Here is a 20,489-nt window from a genome sequence, read left to right as displayed (position 1 = left end):
GTAAGAGGATCACCTGAGCCCAGGAGGTCGAGGCTGCAGTGAGCCGTGATTGTGTCACTGCACTCCAGCCTGGGTGACAGAGTGATACCCTGTCTCAAAAATAAAAAAAAAACACTCACCCCCAGGGCGTGCTCCCTGCACATAACTAGGCTGCTCTCCCTTTTCAAGCTTGCACACTGACCCCTGGGCTCACTTGGTGAGCACAGGCCCAGAAAGAGTTGGCCTGAAAGAGCACTGGCTTGGTGACAGGCCACCCAGATCTCAGACCTATCTCTGTACTCAATAGCGTGGACAAGTTAGTAACCCTCAGCCTTGATGTTCTCATCTGGAGCAGTTTAAAACATTTTATTTATTGGCTGAGCACGATGGCTCACACCTGTAATCCCAGCACTTTGGGAGGCCGAGGCAGGCAGATCACAAGGTCAGGAGTTCAAGACCAGCCTGGTCAACATGGTGAAACCCCATCTCTACTAAAAATACAAAAATTAGCCAGGCGATGTGGCAGGCGCCTGTTATCCCAGCTACTTGGGAGGCTGAGATAGGAGAATCGGTTGAACCTGGGCGGCAGAGCTTGCAGTGAGCTGAGATTGCGCAACTGCACTCCAGCCTAGGTGATAGAGTAAGACTCCATCTCAAAATATATATATATATATAATTTATTATAAAAATAGAGGCCGGGCGTGGTGGCTCATGCCTGTAATTTTAACACTTTGGGAGGCCAAGGCAGGCAGATCACGAGGTCAAGAGATCAAGACCATCCTGGCCAACATGGTGAAACCCCGACTCTACTAAAAATACAAAAAAATTAGCTGGGTGTGTTGGTGCGCACCTGTAATCCCAGGTACTCAGGAGGCTGAGGCAAGAGAATTGCTTAAACCTGAGAGGCGGAGGTTGCAGTGAGCCGAGATTGCGCCATAGCATTCCAGCCTGGTGACAGAGCGAGACTCCGTCTCAAAAAAAAAAAAAAAAAAAAAAAAAGAGGCCAGGCACGGTGGCACATGCCTGTAATCCCAGCACTTTGGGAGGCCAAGGCGGGTAGATAGCCTGAGGTCAGGAGTTCGTGACCAGCCTGACTAACATGATGAAACCCCATCTCTACTAAATACAAAAAAGTTAGCCGGGCCTGGTGGCACATGCCTGTAATATGAGCTACTTGATAGGCTGGGACAGGAGAGTCCCTTGTACTTGGGAGGTGGAGGTTGCAGTGAGCTGAGATCACGCCATTGCACTCTAGCCTGGGCAACAAGAGCAAAACTCCATCTCAAAATAAATAAATAAATAAATAGAGATGGAGTCCCACTATGTTGCTCAGGCTGGTCTCAAACTCCTGGGCTCAAGCAATCCTCCCACCTTGGCCTCCCAAATAGCTGGGATTACAGGCGTGAGTCACCATGCCCAGCCAAGTTGGAACAGTTCTAATCTATCATGGAGAGTTGCTGTGAGAGAAAGGGAAGTATTAGGCTGAGAGATTTCAGCTTAGTTCATGAGTCACTGGCTTCATCTTGTGAACCCTGAAATTCTCTAGCCGTTACTCCCTCCATGGTCACGTTGATGCCTGTCAATCAGACCACCAGGAACACGCCTGCAGTCAACAAATTTGGGTTTATTATGCTTGCTGTGGCAAGGGAGGCCACACAGCACGGGGAAGCCAGGGCCTCTCCAAAAGCAGTGTTAGTGCTGGTATCGGATTTGGAGAAAGATTTAGGAAGTGTGGGTTTGCTCTGGATGTGTGCTGTCAGAAAGCGGGGTGATTGTATGCTTCAGTGACTCGATCCCTTTATATCTACAGCTGTGATTGGGGGCGACGCAGCAGCAGCTGCAGGGGACATTCTCATTTGTGTGGGTGGCCCTGAGATGCGTGTTCAGGACAGCTGCTGAGTGGTGTTGCTTTTGACTTTAACCTTCTTAGGCCAGACGTGGTGGCTCATGCCTATAATCCCAGCACTTTGGAAGGCCAAGGAGGGCGGATCATCTGAGGTTGGGAGTTTGAGACCAGCCTGACCAACATGGAGAAACCCTGTCTCTACAAAAAATACAAAATTAGCCAGGTGTGGTGGCGCATGCCTGTAATCCCAGCTACTCGGGAGGCTGAGGCAGGAGAATCACTTGAACCTGGGAGGCGGAGGTTGTGGTTAGCCGAGATCACGCCATTGCACTCCAGCCTGGGCAATGAGAGCAAAACTCCGTCTCAAAAAACAAAACAAAACAACAAAAAAACCATATAAACAAACAACAAAAAAACCATATATATGTGTGTGTGTATATATATATGTATATGTGTATATACATGTCCATATATGTATATATGTATGTATATGTGTATATATATGCGTGTGTGTGTGTGTGTGTATATATATATATATATATATATGGCCTTGTTGTAATTCCTCATGTCCTAGCATGCTTCTGTTTGAGTGTATTTGGAGGGGTGTTACCTGGATGAAATTCTAGGAGATGCCTCTGCTTTTCGGGCTGCCCATGTAAAAATCATTCCATAAGGGGATGCTTCTAGGGAGCACTCAAGAGTGTGTATTCACCTCCCCCACCCCAACCCTCCCAACCAACCTTCATTCTTCTTTTCATTCCTCTTTTCATCCTTTTCTCTGCTCTCACTTGGAGGGCGCCTGCCACATGTAGGCACAATCAGAACACCCCAGGCAAAGATGATTTCCCTTCCCTTTGGGTACACTTACTGGCAAAGATAAAATATATTCTCTAGATTCAAAGAGATATTTGTGCATCCATGTTCATAACAGCATTACTCACAATAGCCAAAAGGGGGAAGGAACCAAGTGTCCATGAACAGAAGAACGGATGACAAGATGTGGTCTCTCCAGACAATGGAAGATTCTTCAACCTTAAAAAGGATGGCAGCCTGGGTGCGGTGGCTCACATCTGTAATCCCAGCACTTTGGGAGGCTGAGGCAGGTGGATCACTTGAGGTCAGGAGTTCAAGACCAGCCTGGCCAAAATGGTGAAATCCCATCTGTACTAAAAATACAAAAATTAGCCATTAGCCAGCTGTGGTAGTGCACGCCTGTAATCCCAGCTACTCAGGAGGCTGTGGCAGGAGAATCGCTTGAACCCAGGAGACGGAGGTTGCAGTGAGCCGAGATCGTGCCATTACACTCCAGCCTGGGCGACAGAGCGAGATCTCCTTCTCAAAAAAAAAAAAAAAAAAAAAAGGCCACACGCGGTGGCTCACACCTGTAATCCCAGCACTTTGGGAGGCTGAGGCAGGCGGATCACGAGGTCAGGAGTTCAAGACCAGCCTGGCCAACATGGTAAAACCCCGTCTCTACTAAAAATACAAAAATTAGCCAGGCATAGTGGCACACACCTGTAGTCCCAACTACTGGGGAAGCTGAGGAAGAAGAATCATTTGAACCCAGGAGGCAGAGGTTGTGATGAGCTGAGATCATGCCACTGCACTCCAGCCTGGGCAACAAAGTGAGACTCCATCTCAAAAAAACAAACAAACAAAAAAGGATGGCATTCTGACACATGCCACAATGTGAATACACCTTGACAACATTGTGCTCAGTGAAACAGGCAGACACAAAAGGACAGACACTGTATGATTCCACTTATATGAGTATCTAGTCAGATTCATAAAGACAATGTAGAACAGAGGTTTCCAGGAACTGGGGGGAAATAGGAATGAGGAGCTTAGTGTTTAATGGGGGCAGAGTTTCAGTTTGGGAAGGAGAATAGCGTTCTGGAGGCTGGGCGCAGTGGCTCACGCCTGTAACCCCAGCACTTTGGGAGGTCAAGGCAGGCGAATCGCTGGGGCCCAGGAATTCAAGACCAGCCTGGGCAACATGGCAAAACCCTGTCTCTACAAAAAATTAGCCAGGCATGGTGGCATGCGCTTGTAGTTCCAGCTACTCTAGGGGTTAAGGTAAGAGGGTCATCTGAGCCTGGGAGGTCGAAGTCGCACTCCAGCCTGGGTGACAGAGTGAGACCCGGTCAAAAAAAAAAAAAAAAAAAAAAAAAAGCTGGCCAGAGTTCGAGACCAGCCTGGCCAACATGGTGAAACCTTGTCTCTCTAAAAATACAAAAATTATCCAGGTGGGGGCCGGGCGCGGTGGCTCACGCCTGTAATCCCAGCTCTTTGGGAAGCCGAGGCGGGCGGATCACGAGGTCAGGAGATTGAGACCATCCTGGCTAATAGGGTGAAATCCTGTCTCCACTAAAAATACAAAAAATTAGCCGGGTGTGGTGGCGGGCGCCTGTAGTCCCAGCTACTCGGGAGGCTGAGGCAGGAGAATGGTCTGAACCCAGGAGGCGGAGCTTGCAGTGAGCCGAGATCGCGCCACTGCACTCCAGTCTGGGCGACAGAGAGAGAGTCCGTCTCAAAAATAAAATAAAATAAAATAAAATATTAGCCAGGTGGAGTGGCGGGCACCCGTAGTTCCAGCTACTTGGGAGGCTGACGTGGGAGAATCACTTGAACACAGGAGGCAGAGGTTGTCGTGAGCCAAGATTGCACCACTGCGCTCCAGCCTGGGTGACACAGTAAGACTTTGTCTTAAAAAAAAAAAAAAAGTTCTGGAGATGTATGGTGGTGATGGTTGCCCAACAGTGTGAAGGTACTTAATGCCATGAAACCGTACAGTTAGTTGCGATGGTAAATTTTACATGTATTTTAGCACAATTAAAATATACGTATATAATACATCTATCTATGCATCTAAACCAGATGCTGCGAGACAGGAAGAGGAGCTGGTGAAGGCATGCAGTGCTGGAAGGGTCCTGAGGGGGACGGTCCCTGCCTAGGGTCCCCTGCGCAGCCTGGGAAGGCTGGCCACTGCTGTCTGCAGATGAGCTGGTTGTCCCGGCTGTCCTGGACTCCCTAAAGGCAGGTGCGCACACAACCACTAGAGGGCAGCATGGGCTGGCAAACGGGGAGCCCGGGCATGAATGATTTCAGGGTTCACACGGGTCCTCAACTTCTCCAAACTGCAAGAGGGGAAGGGTCATTCCGGCCCACGCATCACGCAGGGTTGCAGTGAGGCTGAGAGGAGAGAACAGATTGCAAAACTAGAAAGTGTCCAGCCTGGGCCAGGCACGGTGGCTCACGCCTGTAATCCCAGTACTTTGGGAGGCAGAGGCCGGTGGATCACCTGAGGTCAGGAGTTCGAGATCAGCCTGACCAATATGGTGAGACCCTCGTCTCTACTAAAAATACAAAAATTAGCTGGGCATGGTGGCGTGTGCCTGTAGTCCCAGCTATTCAGGAGACTGAGACAGGAGAATCGCTTGAACCCGGAAGGCGGAGGTTGCAGTGAGCCAAGATCATGCCACTGCACTCCAGCCTGGGCGATAGAGCTAGACTCTCTCTCAGAGAAAGACTCTGTCTCAAAAAAAAAAAAAAAAAAAGAGAGAAGGAGACCAAGGTGCAACTTTCTTCGGTTGTCCCGAATCCGGGTTCATCCCACACCAGCCACCTCCACCATGCCGTGAAGTTTGACCCCAGAGAGATCAAAGTTGTATACCTGAGGTGCACTGGAGGTGAAGTCGCTGCTTCTGCGCTGGCCCCCAAGATCGGCCCCCTGGGTCTGTCTCCAAAAAAGGTTGGTGATAACATTGTCAAGGCAACGGGTTACCGGAAGGGCCTGAGGATTACAGTGAAACTGACCATTCAGAACAGACAGGCCCAGATTGAGGTGGTGCCTTCTGCCTCTGCCCTGATCATCAAAGCCCTCAGGGAACCACTAAGAGACAGAAAGAAACAGAAAAACATTAAACACAGTGGGAATATCACTTTTGATGAGATCGTCAACATTGCTTGACACACGTGGCACCGATCTTTAGCCAGGGAACTCTCTGGAACCATTAAAGAGATCCTGGGGACTGCCCAGTCTGTGGGCGGTAATGTTGATGGCCGCTACCCTCATGACATCATAGATGACATCAACAGTGGTGCTGTGGAATGCCCAGCCAGTTAAGAAGCAGAAAGGAAAATATTTCAATAAAGGATCACTTGACAACTGGTGGAAAAAAAAGAAAAAGAAAGAGTGTCCAGCCTGGGCAATGTGGAGAAACTCCATCTCTACTAAAAATAGAAAAATTAGGCAGGGCCAGGCGCAGTGGCTCATGCCTGTAATCCCAGCACTTTGGGAGGCCGAGGCGGGTGGATCACCTGAGGTCAGGAGTTCGTGACCAGCCTCAACATGGAGAAACCCCGTCTCTACTATAAAAATACAAAATTAGCCGGGCGTGATGGTGCATGCCTGTAATCCCAGCTACTCGGGAGGCTGAGGCAGGAGAATTGCTTGAACCTGGGAGGCGGAGGTTGTGGTGAGCCGAGATCGCGCCATTGCACTCCAGCCTGGGCAATGAGAGCGAAACTCCGTCTCAAAAAAAAAAAAGAAAAATTAGGCGGGCGTGGTGAGCACCTGTGGTCCCAGCTACTTGGGAAACTGAGTTGGGAGATTCACCTGAGCCTGGGATGCAGAGGTTGAAGTAAGCTGAGATCGCACCACGCCACTGCCCTCCAGCCTGGGCCACAGAGCGAGACCCTCTCTCCAAAACAAAACAAAACAAAACAAAAAACTAGAAAGTGAGTGATATGGCTGTGGAATTGCTGCCTCTGTCCTAGAGACACGCCCTTTTGGAGGGAGACCTGTGTCAGCAGACTGAATTCTTCATTGGCTCAAACCCCCACCTGCTAGGAGGGGCCCACCTGGAAGTCCCCATGCTGCTACCCTGCAATTCCATACCTGGGAACCTGGGCACAGTAAGCACAGAATCAGAGCTGGGACAAAGGACAGCATGGTGCACTGGGAGCCCTGAGCCTTTCCGATGGTCACCCTGTCCCCAGAGGCCCCTTTCCCGAGGGCACACCCAGGTGTGAACTTCACCCAGCACAGGCCACAGGCCAGCCCCTCCAGGGCAACCCAAGCCCCTCCCTACCCTGCTAGAGAGACAAATGGTGGGAACCGGGAATTGAATGGGGGGATGGGGAGAGGGGAGGAGGCTGAGCTGATGAGGAAGAATTGCAGGGACTGAGAACATTTTCCAAAAAATGTTCTCCTCACTTTAATGTACAGTTTATGTAACAAAATAATCTATGAAGTAGCAATTTTGACATTGCCAAAGAGGAGGAAGCTGCACATCAGAGAGCTGGTATAACTGCACAAGGCCGCACAGCAGAGACAGGATCAAAGCAGGTCCAGTGAAAACTCTATAGTCCTCCACTACAGACCCACTTCAGAAATCCATATTCTAGAATGTTTCAGAACCCATCGTGTAACACAGGTGCCAATGTCCAACTGAAAAAACCTTTAATGTCTGGAGCTCTGCATCTCTGCATCTTTTTTTTTTTTTTTTTTTTTTTTTTTGAGACACAGTCTCACTCTGTTGCCCAGGCTGGAGTACAGTGGTGCAAATACAGCTCACTGCAGCTTTGATGATGTCCTGGGCTCAAGCAGTCCTCCTACCTCAGCCTCCCAAGTAGCTGGGACCCCAAGCATGCACCACCACACCTGACTAATTTTTAAAATTTTTTGTAAAGACGGGGTTTTACCATGCTGCTTAGGCTGATTTGGAACTCTTGGCCTCAAGCAATCCTCCTGCCTCGGCCTCCCAAGTGCTGGGATTACAGGAGTGAGCCACCGTGCCCAGCTAAGACCTGCATCTTTTTTTTTTTTTTTTTTTTTTTTTTTTTTTAGAGATGAGGTCTCTCTATGTTGCCCAGGCTGCTCTTGAACTTCTGAGCTCAAGTGATCCTCCTGCTTTGGCCTCCCAAAGTGCTAGAATTACATGTGTGATCCACCACGCCAGGCCAAGACCTGCATCTTAAGAGGGGGAGTTTAGACTGCAGGCCTCTTGCTTGCAAGTGACATATAATTTTCCCAATCCATCCAGAAAGGTCCTTGTATCCTGTATGACTCATACTAATTCTCAGAGAGTGAGCATCAGATTAGAGAGACTCTGGAGTATACCCTGCTCATAACCTTCCTTCTGCAGAAAAAAATGTATGTGATTCAGTGGAAAATAATGCACTATCTACACCCAGCACACCCTTCCTGGTTATCAGATTCTAGCCTTTTATTGTCTTTGAGTGACTTTACAGCTCTGTAAATTATAGGTAAATGATATATTGCCCTGTCTAGTAGAGGTTCTCCCTCGCTTTCTTGTTGAAAAACCAGTTTTCATTTGCACATTCATTTCAATATTCCTGACCTATGAATGTGACTGTTCTTAGCTGCCCCCCCCCCTTTTTTTTTTTTGAGACAGAGTCTCGCTCTGTCACCCAGACTGGAGCAGAGCACAGTGGCATGATCTCAGCTCACTGCAACCTCCGCCTCCTGGGTTTAAGCGATTCTCCTGCCTCAGCCTCCTAAGTAGCTGGGATTACAGGCATATGCCATGATGCCCAGCTAATTTTTGTATTTTTAGTAGAGATGGGGTTTCACCATGTTGGCCAGACTGGTCTTGAACTCCTGACCTCAGGCAATCCACCTGCCTCGGCCTCCCAAAGTGCTGGGATTACAGGCGTGAGCCACTGTGCCCGGCCCTTAGCTGCCCTTTTGAGCTGGTTATAACATCACCTGGCTCCCTTATGAGTTAAATAAAATGGTTAATACCTATTCATTTTCTATCTGTGTGGGAGTCATGATTTTACCTTCTTTTGAAAATGAAAATGACCTTGCAACGCTTCCTTCATCAGGTGTTTATGACAGCTCCTTTAGGCCAGAGGAGGTGGTGGGGTCCCCTGCAGGGCATCCCATGAGGTGGAATTAAGAGCAGCTGGCCAGTGGCCTCTGTTCCCCAGAGTGGTCTCTGAATGGGAAGGGAGGGGAGTGGAGGAGGAAGACAGGAGGGAGGGTTCTGCCCAGTGGATGGGATAAGGTCTTAGCAAGACCTAGATGCTCGGGCTGGGTGAAGTGGCTCATGTCTATAATCCCAGCAATTTGGGAGCCGAGGCAGGAGGATCACTTGAGCCCAGGAGTTCTATTTCAGCCTGGGCAATGGAGTGAGACCCCATCTCTACAAAAAAACACAAAAAACAAAAAACAAAAAAAAAAAACTAGACTCTGTCTCTGGTTAAGCTCCTAGCCAGCTATTTGACCTTGAGACACAATGTCTTTAAGTTTTGAGGGTGAGGAAGGGTGTCAAAAACTGACATTTATTTCCTGAGCTCTTGTCTGTCTTGTCTGGGGTGAGGCTGGAGAGGTGGGATGATTGACTGCGCTGAACAGGAAGCTAGGTTTCAGGAGTTAGGCGCCTGCCTGGGATCGAGACTCCTTGATGAGGATACTGACAGTAATAACAACAGCAGCAGCTACCATTTCGTGGGCATGCATATGCCCATATGTATTATCTCATTTAGTTCCCACTGCTGCCTGGAAGGAAGGAATGATCTATGATCCCATCGTTCACACAGGGAGACGAAGGCTGAAGGTCACACCACATAGATTCCAGCTCTATATTTAGCCAAGTCCTAAACCCTTTATTCCACTGCCTTAGCCTCCTAGATGAGACAGGGCAATCCCTTGGCCACTGAATTGCTTTTTTCCTCACCTACAAAACAAAGAGAATTATTACCTTGATCATACACGTAAAGGAATGCAATGGCAGATGACCAAATGTCATGTGGTTTCCTGGGATGGATTCTGGAAAGGAAGAAAGGACATTAGTGGAAAATCTGGTGAAATCCCAGTAAAGTCTGGAGTTTGGTGAGTCATGTTGTACCAATGTCAGTTTCCTAGTTTGGACAAATGTGCCATAGTTGCGTGAGATTTTATTTTTATTTTTATTTTTTCTGAGACAGTGTCTCGCTCTGTCACCCAGGTTGGAGTGCAGTGACGCGATCTTGGCTCACTGCAAGCTCTGACTCCCGGGTTCACGCCATTCTCCTGCCTCAGCCTCCTGAGTAGCTGGGACTACAGGTGCCCACCACGACGCCCGGCTAATGTTTTGTATTTTTAGAAGAGACGAGGTTTCACCGTGTTAGCCAGGAAGGTCTCGATCTCCTGACCTCGTGAACCGCCTGCCTCGGCCTCCCAAAGTGCTGGGATTACAGGCGTGAGCCACCGCACCCGGCTGTTTTTTTTTTTTTTTTAAGACGGAGTCTTGCTCTGTCACCAGGCTGGAGCGCAGTAGAGCGATCTTGGCTCACTGCAACCTCTGCCTCCCAGGTTCAAGCAATTCCCCTGCCTCAGCCTCCCAAGTAGCTGGGACTACAGGCACACACCACCACGCCTGGCTAATTTTTTGTATTTTAGTAAAGACAGGGTTTCACCATGTTGGTCAGGATGGTCTCGATCTCCTGACCTCGTAATCTGCCCACCTCGGCCTCCCAAATTGCTGGGATTACAGGTGTGAGCCTCCATGCCCAGCCTCAATAAATCTAAAGTTATTTTGAAATCAAAAGTTTCTTATCTAACAAACTAACGGGATAAAGGGGAAAGTCTTTGAGCCTGAGCTCCTGGATGCCCTGCCTCTCACTGATGATGTAAGAACAAGGGGGTGAGAGGAGGCCATCACACACTCTTCTGCCAACAGGAAAGTCGGGCTGAGAGGGGAGTCATGTCTGGACAAGGGGGAGGGGCCTACTGACTGAGAAGATGGCAGAGAAGAGGAGTGGGGGACCTGACCCAATATCTATAGCATGTGGGAGACAAGTGCCAAGTAGGAAGAGGATGGCGAGGGGTCTCAGAAGATCAGAGTGACCTTCACCCAGTGTGAGTGGTCATTTTTTTCCTTCCCACCTTCATCCTCCTCCTCGCAGAGGTGATCAGATGTTTGCAGGTGCCTGCTTGTGTTTACAAGTAGGTCTTGGAAGAAAAGAGAGGCAGTGGGAGGGGTGGGAAAGCCCTGTTCTGGCAGTCAGGACACCCAGGGCTTGGCCACTAACCAGCTGTGTGAGCTCGGCTGGTCTCACACCCTCTCTGGGTTATGGATTCCTGAGGAATCCATAAACACAGCAAGGATTCCTCAGGAAAACACAATACGGGCCGGGCACGGTGGCTCACGCCTGTAATCCCAGCACTTTGGGAGGCCAAGGCAGGTGGATCACCTAAGGTCTGGAGTTTGAGACCAGCCTGGCCAACACGGTAAAACCCCATCTCTACTAAAAATACAAAAAATTAGGCCAGGAGTGGTGGCTCATGCCTGTAATCCCAGCACTTTAGGAGGCCGAGGCAGGCGGATCACCTGAGGTTGGGAGTTCAAGACCAGCCTGACCAACGTGGAGAAACCCCATCTCTACTAAAAATACAAAATTAGCCGGGGTGGTGGCACATGCCTGACATGCCTGTAATCCCAGCTAGTCGGGAGGCTGAGGCAGGAGAATCGCTTGAACCCAGGAGGCGGAGGTTGCAGTGAGCTGAGATTGCGCCATTGCACTACAGCCTGTGCAACAAAAGCGAAACTCCGTCTCCAAAAAAAAAAAAAAAAAAAAAAAAAAAAATTATGGCCTGCCGTGGTGGCTCATGCCTGTAATCCCAGCACTTTGGGAGGCCGAGGCGGGCAGATCACCTGAGGTCAGGAGTTCGAGACCAGCCTGACCAACATGGAGAAATCCCGTCTCTACTAAAAATACAAAATTAGCCGGGCATGGTGGCTCATGCCTGTAATCCCAGCTACTCGGGAGGCTGAGGCAGGAAAATTGCTTGAAACCAGGAGGTGGAGGTTGCAGTGAGCTGAGATCATGCCACTGCACTCCAGCCTGGGCAACAAGAGCAAAACTCCATCTCAAAAACAAACAAACAAACAAAAAACACAATACGACCCAGGAATCCTGAACTGGTCCTTTACAGTTAGCAGGATCCCAAACTTCAGACCACAGGGAGGGGCTGGCTGAAGCAGGAGAGAAACCCATGAGGGGTTACCCTGAGGGCCCAATCAGAAGGCACATGGGGGGTCAGGGAGGGTTAAGAATGCTCTCTGGGGCCTGTGAGTCATGGGCCTGGCAGCTTGGGGTTTCCCAAGACTGCTCAGACGGGCTGTGGCATGCAGGGAGCTCAGCCAGAACCTCCCTTGCAAATCTGCACCCTTTCCCCCAGCAACCCCCCGGCTTCCAGCACCCCTCTGACCAGCAACCCCTCCTTGGCAAGGTAGAACTCCCAATGGCCCACCCTGAGATGGCTTCAAATCAAGTCCCACGGGCAGAAAGCAAACAGTGGCTCCACTCCAGTGTGCCTAGAGATCCCACTTCATTCATTCATTTGTTCATTCATTCACTCACTCTTTAATAAAATACTCATTGACCCCTCCCATCTGCCAGTCACTGCCCTTGGCACAGAGCTCAGTTTAATGGAAAAAGGAGAAAAGAGAACAGTCCGTGCTGGGGAGGCACAGCCAGGAGTCCAGGAGGGCAGGCCATGGAGAAAGTGATGTCAGAGCTGGGCCTAAAGTGTGTGCAGGGGTCAGCCAGGCGAGGCTCTGGAACAAGAGCTATCGAGGCGCTTGCTCTCTGAGCTGGGCACAGCTGAATGTGGCTGAGCATGTGGGAAGTGCAGGATGAGGGCCAGACTCAGGCAGGAACCAAAGCAGCAAGGCTTCCTAGACTCTGTGCCAGGATTGGGGCTTTTTCCCAGGGGGGCAATGGTGAGAAGGAAGAACCCCAAGCCAGTAGAACCCCAAGCCGGTAGAACCCCAAGCCGGTAGGGCAGATGAACTTGCCATAGAGTCCAACTGCCCATAACCACAGAGGTGGTGGCCGGGGCCCAGAGAGGGTGTGAGACCGGCCGAGCTCACACAGCTGGTTAGTGGCCAAGCCCTGGGTGTCCTGACTGCCAGAACAGGGCTTTCCCACCCCTCCCACTGCCTCTCTTATCTTCCAAGACCTACTTGTAAACACAGGCAGGCACCTGCAAACATCTGATCACCTCTGCGAGGAGGAGGATGAAGGTGGGGGAATGAAGGCGTGCAGGTGAATCAGGTCAGTGTTGCTCATAGGCTGACCCAGTGCAGATGGTCCCGTCAGTGGCAAGGAGGGCAGGATTCTGCACGGGTGAGAGCACTTGCCCTAGGGGGATGCAGTGAGTCACTGGGTGCAAAGTTCACACTCCTCCTTCCTCCTGGCTTTGATCTGAGTTCCCTGGAGGGAGGTGCAGCCTGGATTCCTGGAGGCGGGGCCATCTCCTCTCCCTGCCCTGCCCTGTGGGTCCAGATTGGGAGGCCGGCTGTCTTCACTCCTCTCTGAACTCCCACACACACCTTTTCAAGGCCCTAGTAAGTTTCCATGTTGGCCTCACTGGCGGGGTCAGACTTGACCTATCACCTAGGACATTCGCTGCAGGAAGTTGGAAGCTTCCCTCTCCTGCTGAGCTCAGCCATGCGTCTTACTGCCTGGTGCCACATTCCGTTCCCTCCTGTCTCTGGGAGGATGATCAGATCTGGCAGAGAGCCCAGGCCTGCCCAACCAGCGGAACAAAATAAATGACCGCAGGGTGGGACTCCGCGGACACCAAGACACCAGGGAACTCTTGGACTGAGGACCAGAGGAACTAACCCCAGTAGCTGCCCCCGAGCAAGGACCTACTACTGATGCTGCCAACAGCCCCGGGAGACAGAAATATTATCACCCTTATTTTATAGAGAGGAGAAAAGAGGAGTGCAAGGGTCATGGGGACAGTGAATGATCCTGACATCCACTAAGGGCCCTCTTGGGTTTTGTGTCATGAGTTGAAAGGGAAGCAGCTGGCAAGGTGGCGTGACATTGAGCTGCCCAAGTGCAGGTGAGATGCGGTGGAGGTGGAGCAGTGGGACTGACCAGTGTTGGGGTTTTGTCAGAACCGCAGGAGGGGGTGGGGGTGGGGCCTGACCATGAATTGTAGGCTGAGCAGGAAGGACACGGAGGGCAGGCAGGCTGAGGGACATGCAAAGGGGGCAGGATCCATGGACTGCTGGAGCCGGGGCACTGGAGGAAAGAAATGAGGTGAGGTCAGAGAGGTCAGTCAATAGATATTATAGAGGAGGGGCAGTCACTGGTCACGGGGGACAGATACTGGGGTGGCACTGCTCCTAGGGTGTAAACCCTTGGCACATAGCCTGCATAGAACAGGCCCTCAGAGAGTATTTGTGGAATGAATGAGTGGCTACTTGCAGTCTGGGGTTGGGTGACTCAAAGGATATTTTACTTTCTTCTCTCTAGCTTTTTTTTTTTTTTTTTCTGAGATGGAGTCTCACTCTATTGCCCAGGCTGGAGTGCAGTGGGGCGATCTTGGCCCACTGCAACTTCTGCCTCCCAGGTTCAAGCGATTCTCCTGCCTCAGCCTCCTGAGTAGCTGTGATTACAGGTGCCCACCACTATTCCCACTAATTTTTGTATTTTTAGTAAATACGGGGCTTCATCATGTTGGCCAGGTTGGTCTCAAACTCCTGACCTCAGGTGATCTGCCCACCTCAGCCTCCCAAAGTGCTGGGATTACAGGTGTGAGCCACTGTGCCCAACTCTGATTTTTTTACAGTAAGCACATGATAAGGGAGGAGACCACCCCTCATATTGTCTTATGCCCAATTTCTGAATCCAAAGAAAGAAGTAGTAAAAACTAAAAGGCAGAAATGGAATCCACAGGCAGATAGCCCACCACTGCACCCTGGGCCTGGAGTTAAAAATCAACCCCGACCTAACTCTTCTGTTATCTATAGATTTCAGACATTGTATGGAAAAGCGTCGTGAAAATCCCTGTCCTCTTCCTTTCCGTTCTGATTACCAGTGCATGCAGCCCCCAGTCACGTACCCTCTGCTTACTCAATCGATCACGACCCTCTCACGCGGACCGCCTTAGAGTTGTAAGCCCTTAAAAGGGACAGGAATTGCTCACTCGGGGAGCTCGGTTTTTGGAGACGTGAATCCACCAATGCTCCCAGCTGAATAAAGCCCTTTCCTTCTACAACTCGGTTTCTGAGGGGTTCTTGTCTGAGGCTCATCCTGCTACAATGATACTTTTCTAATATGAACCCATATATGTTTTTAAAATTCATTTTTCTGAAAAGATAGGCTAAATCCATAAGATAGAAAAATAATGGACCAAAACTTAGAGAAAAGATAACTACTGGCTGGGACCCAGGACTGTGGCCAGCCCTGGGCTGATTTGTGGTTTGAGCAAACCACTGCCCTTCCCAGAGCCTCGCCTGTGAGACAGGGGTTGGCAGAAGTGGGCAGGGCAGCAGCTAGGGATTGAGCTGAACTGATGACATCTCAGGCTCTTCCCAGCCTTAACAGCTCAAGATTTTGAGGCAATCTGGATTCCCACACCTGGTGAGAGAAGCAAATTAAGGAAATGACCTGGTCTTTGGAGTTCTCTTCCCTAAGAGGATAAACACCACAATATTGACAGTCCAGGCAACAAGGCCAAATTCAACCCAGAACAATGTTTTAGGTCACACCGTCTCTCATCAATCCCTAATTGAACTGAAGGTATTTAACACTTTATCTCCCCTTTTTTTTTTTTTGAGATGGAGTCTTGCTCTTGTTGCCTAGGTTGGAGTGCATTGGCACGATCTCGGCTCACTGCAACCTCTGCCTCCTGGGTTCCAGCAATTTTCCTGCCTCAGCCTCCCAAGTAGCTGGGATTACACGCTTCCACCACTGCGCCCGGCTAATTTTTTCTTTTTTTCTTTTTTTTTAGTAGAGATGGGGTTTCTCCATGTTGGCCAGGCTGGTCTTGAACTCCTGACCTTGTGATCCTCCCGCCTTGGCCTCCCAAAGTGCTAGGATTACAGGCATGAGCCACCGTGCCCAGCCTTATCTGCCATTTTTTATCTTCCATTCTAAACCAGTCCTTCTCAAACTGAAATGTGCATACAAATCACCTGTGAATCTTGTTAATATGGAAATAATCAATAGGTCTGAGGTGGGACCTGAAATTCTACAATTCTAACAACCTCCCAGCAGATGTCAGTGTTGCTGGTCCCCAGACCACTATTTAAATATCAAGGCTCAGCTGGGCACAGTGGCTCACGCCTGTAATCCCAACATTTTGGGTGACCAAGGCGGGAGGATTATTTGAGCCCAGGAGTTCCAGACCGGCCTAGGCAACATCAGTGAGACTCTGTCTCTACAAAAAACAAAAATTAGCCAGGTACAGTGGCATGTACCTGTGGTCTCAGCTACTCAGGAGGTGGGAGGATCCCCTGAGCCTAAGAGTTCGAGGCTGCAGTGAGCTGTGATCGCATCACTGCTCTCCAGTCTGGGCTACAGGGTAAGACCCTGCCTCGAAAGAAAAAAAACTGACAAAGCAGCATCCCTTTGTCACAGAGAAAACCTGGAAACTCCATTGTACTTCACGGAATTGCTAAAAGACGACACCAGACCATATAGGCTGCCTTCCTATTAACTTTTTTTTTTTTTTTTTTGAGATGAAGTCTCACTCTGTCACCCAGGCTGGAGTGCAGTGGCTCGATCTCGGCTCACTGCAACCTCACCGCCTCCCGGGTCTAATCAATTCTCCTGCCTCAGCCTCCCGAGTAGCTGGGACCACAGGCAAGCGCCACTACGCCTGGCTAATTTTTGTACTTTTAGTAGAGATGGGGTATTGGCCAGGCTGATCTTGAACTCCTGACCTCAGGTGACCCACCCGCCTCGGCCTCCCATTGTGTTGGGATAACAGGCGTGAGCCACTGAGCCTGGGCCCTATTAACTTGTCTGTCACCTGTCATCTCCCTCTTGTCTTTCATTACTACTTGCTTGTTGTCTATCGTGTGTCCCCTCTACTGCAATGAAAATCCTTTGAAGGCAAGGGCACTGCTGGGTCCCTAGCTGCTGAGCACATATTTAAGGGCTAACTAAATATTTGTTGGATGAATGAACCTCAACATTTTGAGGTAGTAAGTAAAAAAGCAAGTGACAGAATGGTATGCAGGCTTTTTTTTTTTAGGAGTCTTGCTCTGTCACCCAGGCTGGAGTGCAGTGGTGTGATCTCGGCTCACTGCAACTTCTACCTCCCAGGTTCAAGTGATTCTCCTGCCTCAGCCTCCCGAGTAGCCAGGATTACAGGCGTGTGCCACCACGCCTGGCTAATTTTTGTATTTTTAGTAGAGATGGAGTTTTGCCATGTTGGCCAGGCTGGTCTCAAACTCCCAACCTCAAATGATCTGCCCACCTTGGCCTCCCAAATTGCTGGGATTTCAGGCATGAGTCACCGCACCCAGCCCCATTTGTGTTTTTTAAAAGTTTGAGGCCAGGTGTGGTGGTTCACACCATTAGTTCTTTGGGAGAACTGTTTGAGGCCAGGAGTTCGAGACCAGCAGCCTGGGGAACATAGTGAGGTCCTGACTGAAAAAGTTTTTTCTTTTTTTTTTTTTTGAGACGGAGTTTCATTCTTGTTGCCCAGGCTGGAGTGCAGTGATGCGATCTCAGCTCACTGCAACCTCTGCCTTCCGGTGGTTTCAAGCAATTTTCCTGCCTCAGCCTCCCGAGTAGCTGGGACTACAGGAACACACCACCACGCCCAGCTAATTTTTTGTATTTTTAGTAGAGACGGGGTTTCACCATGTTGGTCAGGATGGTCTCGATCTCCTGACCTTGTGATCCGCTCACCTCGGCCTCCCAAAGTGCTGGAATTGCAGATGTGAGCTACCACACCTGGCCAAGTTTTTTTCTTAATTAAAAAGGGCCAGGTGTGGTGGCAGCAGCTACCATTTTTTAGTATGTACATGCATTTGCTTTGTTTTGTTATGCACAGTGCCTGGTCATAATATATTTTTTAAAGAATAATGCCAGTGTGGTGGCTCATAATGCCAGTGTGGTGGCTCACACCTGTAATCCCAGCACTTTGGGAGGCCAACATAAGTGGACTGCTTGAGATCAGGAGTTTAAGAACAGCGTGGGCAACATGGTGAAACCCTGTCTTTACAAAAAATACAAGAAGTTAGTTGGGTACAGGCGCGGTAGCTCACACCTATAATCCCAGCACTTTGGGAGGCCGAGGTGGGCGGATCACCTGAGGTCAAGAGTTCGAGACCAGCCTGACCTACCTGGAGAAACCCCATCTCTACTAAAAAAAAAAATACAAAATCAGCCGGGCATGGTGGTGCATGCCTATAGTCCCAGCTACTTGGGAGGCTGAGGCAGGAGAATCACTTGAACCTGGGAGGCGGAGGTTTTGGTGAGCCAAGATCACACCATTACACTCTAGCCTGGGCAACAAGAGCGAAACTCCGTCTCAAAAAAAACAACAACAAAAAAACTCCCTTCAGGTGATGCTCCTGCGGCCAGAGTTGAGAGCCTCTTTTTTCTTTTTTCTTTTTTTTTTTTTTGCTCTCTGTTGCCCAGGCTGGAGTGCAGGGCACAATCTCAGCTCACTGCAAGCTCCGCCTCCTGCGTTCACGCCATTCTCTTGCCTCAACCTCCCGAGTAGCTGGGACTACAGGCACCCACCACCACACCCGGCTAATTTTTTGTATTTTTAGTAGAGACGGGGTTTCACCGTGTTAGCCAGGATGGTCTCGATCTCCTGACCTCGTGATCTGCTCGCCTCGGACTCCCAAAGTGCTGAGATTACAGGCATGAGCCACCGTGCCCAGCCTGAGATTCTGTTTTAAGATGGCTTTTGATTTATTTTGATGGAGGTAATGTATCAATTTTTTTCCTTTATGGTCTTTATTTATTTATTTATTTATTGAGGCGGGGTCTCATTCTGTCACCCAGGTTGGAGTGCAGTAGCGAGATTTCTGCTCAATCGATCCTCCCACCTCACCCTCCTGGGTAGCTGGGATCACAGGCACATGCCACCACACCCAGCTAATTTTTTGTATTTTTGGTAGAGACAGGGTTTCATGTTGCTCAGGTGATCCTCCTGCCTTAGACTCCCAAAGTGCTGGGATTACAGGCATGAGCCATCAAGCCCGGCCTGCATTTCCTTTTATCTTAAGAAACTTCTCTTCGGTTGGGCGAGGTGGCTCATGCCTGTAATCCCAGCATTTGGGAGGTTGAGGCGGGCGGGTCACCTGAGGTCAGGAGTTGGAGACCAGCCTGGCCAACATGGTGAAACCCCGTCTTTACTAAAAATACAAAAATTAGCAGGGCAAGGTGGCGGGCGCCCGTAGTCTCGGCTACTCGGGAGGCTGATGCAGGAGAATCACTTGAATGCGGCAGGCAGAGATTGCAGTGAGCCGAGGAGACGCCACTGCACTCCAGCCTGGGTGACAGAGTGAGACTCCATCTCATAAAAAAAAAAGAAACTTCTCTTGTCTGTTTGTGGCTCGTACCCATAATCCCAACACTTTGAGAGGCTAAGGCAGGAGGATCATCTGAGCCCAGGAGTTTGAGACCAGCCTGGGCAACATAGCAAGACTTCATCTCAGAAAAAATTAAAAATGAATAAGTAAATTGTTTAAAAAAAGAAAAAAAAATTTTTTTTGAGACAGAGTCTTGCTATGTCACCCAGACTGGAGTGCAGTGGCATAATCTCAGCTCACTGCAACCTCCACCTCCTGGCGTCAAGGGATTCTCCTGCCTCAGCCTCCCACGTAGCTGTGATTACAGGCATGTACCACCACACCCGGCTAATTTTTTTTTTTTTTTTGCAGATCACAGAACTTTTATTTAGATGGAATCACTGCGAATTACATAGAAGCTACCAGCCTAAGCCAAAACCCACGAGGTTCATGTGAACTTACAGTTACACAAATAAGAAACAAATGGTACATCCAAAACCATAAGGAAATATTCTGATGCCCAGATGATGAAGGCTGGCGTGAATTAAGTCCACACATTTATTTCAAGTTGTTAAAGAGTTTGTGGGCCACGCAATGGTCCTTTGCATGCAAGAAGTCAAAGAGCTCCTCCGTGCAATCCTCTTCTGTATGTGATCGAGAGGATACATGCTCATCACAGAGCTCTAGCCGCTCCCGGGCCTTTACACATTTCTCCAACTGCTCGCATTGCTCTCTCACTGTTATTAGGGGATCCACTAATTCCTCCTCTTCCTCTTCCTCTTCCTCTTCCTCCTCCTCAGGATCTCCGGATTCGGTAAGCATCTTTTGCTCGTCCTCCAGTCCCATGTCTGGCTACGGTTCTAGATTCAACACGAGCAGCAACAGCGGCACCTCAATTTTTGTATTTTTAGTAGAGATGGGGTTTCACCATGTTGGCCAGGCTGGTCTCAAACTCTTGGCCACAGGTGCTCCGCCACTGAAAGTGCTGGGATTACAGGTGTGAGCCACCGTTCCCGGCCAGAAACTTCTCTTTATCCTGAGCTCTTAACAATCATCTCCTATAATTTCCTGAAAGTATTAAAGTGTCACTTTCAGCTGGGCGAGGTGGCTCAAGCCTGTAGTCCCAGCACTTTGGGAGGCCGAGGAGGGCGGATCACTTGAATCCAGAAGTTCAAGATCAGGCTGGGCAACATGGTGAAACCGCATCTCTACCAAAAATACAAAAATTAGTCAGGTGTGGTGGTGGGCCCCTGTAGTCCCAGCTATTTGGGAGGCTGATGTGGGAGGATAGTTTGAGCCTGGGAGGCAGAGATCACAGTGAGCAGAGATCATGTCACTGTACTCCAGTCTGGGTGACAGAGAGAGACCCT

At 49.7% G+C, this 20,489-nt stretch overlaps 1 protein-coding gene and 2 pseudogenes across 1 annotated transcript in view; 2 read left to right on the top strand and 1 right to left on the bottom strand.

The window, feature by feature from the left end:
- The window catches only part of FBLIM1 (filamin binding LIM protein 1), a 32,125-nt gene extending 29,878 nt beyond the window's left edge, over nt 1–2,247 (top strand). The window contains exon 9 of the mRNA XM_063785685.1: nt 1,910–2,247. Coding sequence (XP_063641755.1) covers nt 1,910–1,936 — 27 coding nt within the window. The 3' untranslated portion in view covers nt 1,937–2,247. The remainder of the gene's footprint in view (nt 1–1,909) is intronic.
- A 1,777-nt stretch (nt 2,248–4,024) lies between these two features.
- On the top strand, nt 4,025–7,298 carry LOC129136496 (large ribosomal subunit protein uL11-like; annotated as a pseudogene).
- Nucleotides 7,299–19,560: 12,262 nt separating this feature from the next.
- LOC456466 (ubiquinol-cytochrome c reductase hinge protein pseudogene) lies at nt 19,561–20,046 on the bottom strand (annotated as a pseudogene).
- Between the last annotated feature and the right edge of the window lie 443 nt (nt 20,047–20,489).

The sequence above is a fragment of the Pan troglodytes genome, chromosome 1, assembly GCF_028858775.2.
Source record: "Pan troglodytes isolate AG18354 chromosome 1, NHGRI_mPanTro3-v2.0_pri, whole genome shotgun sequence".
Taxonomy (NCBI): domain Eukaryota; kingdom Metazoa; phylum Chordata; class Mammalia; order Primates; family Hominidae; genus Pan; species Pan troglodytes.
The sequence above is the reverse complement of the archived record's forward strand: the minus strand, read 5'-3'. Positions and strand labels throughout refer to the sequence as shown.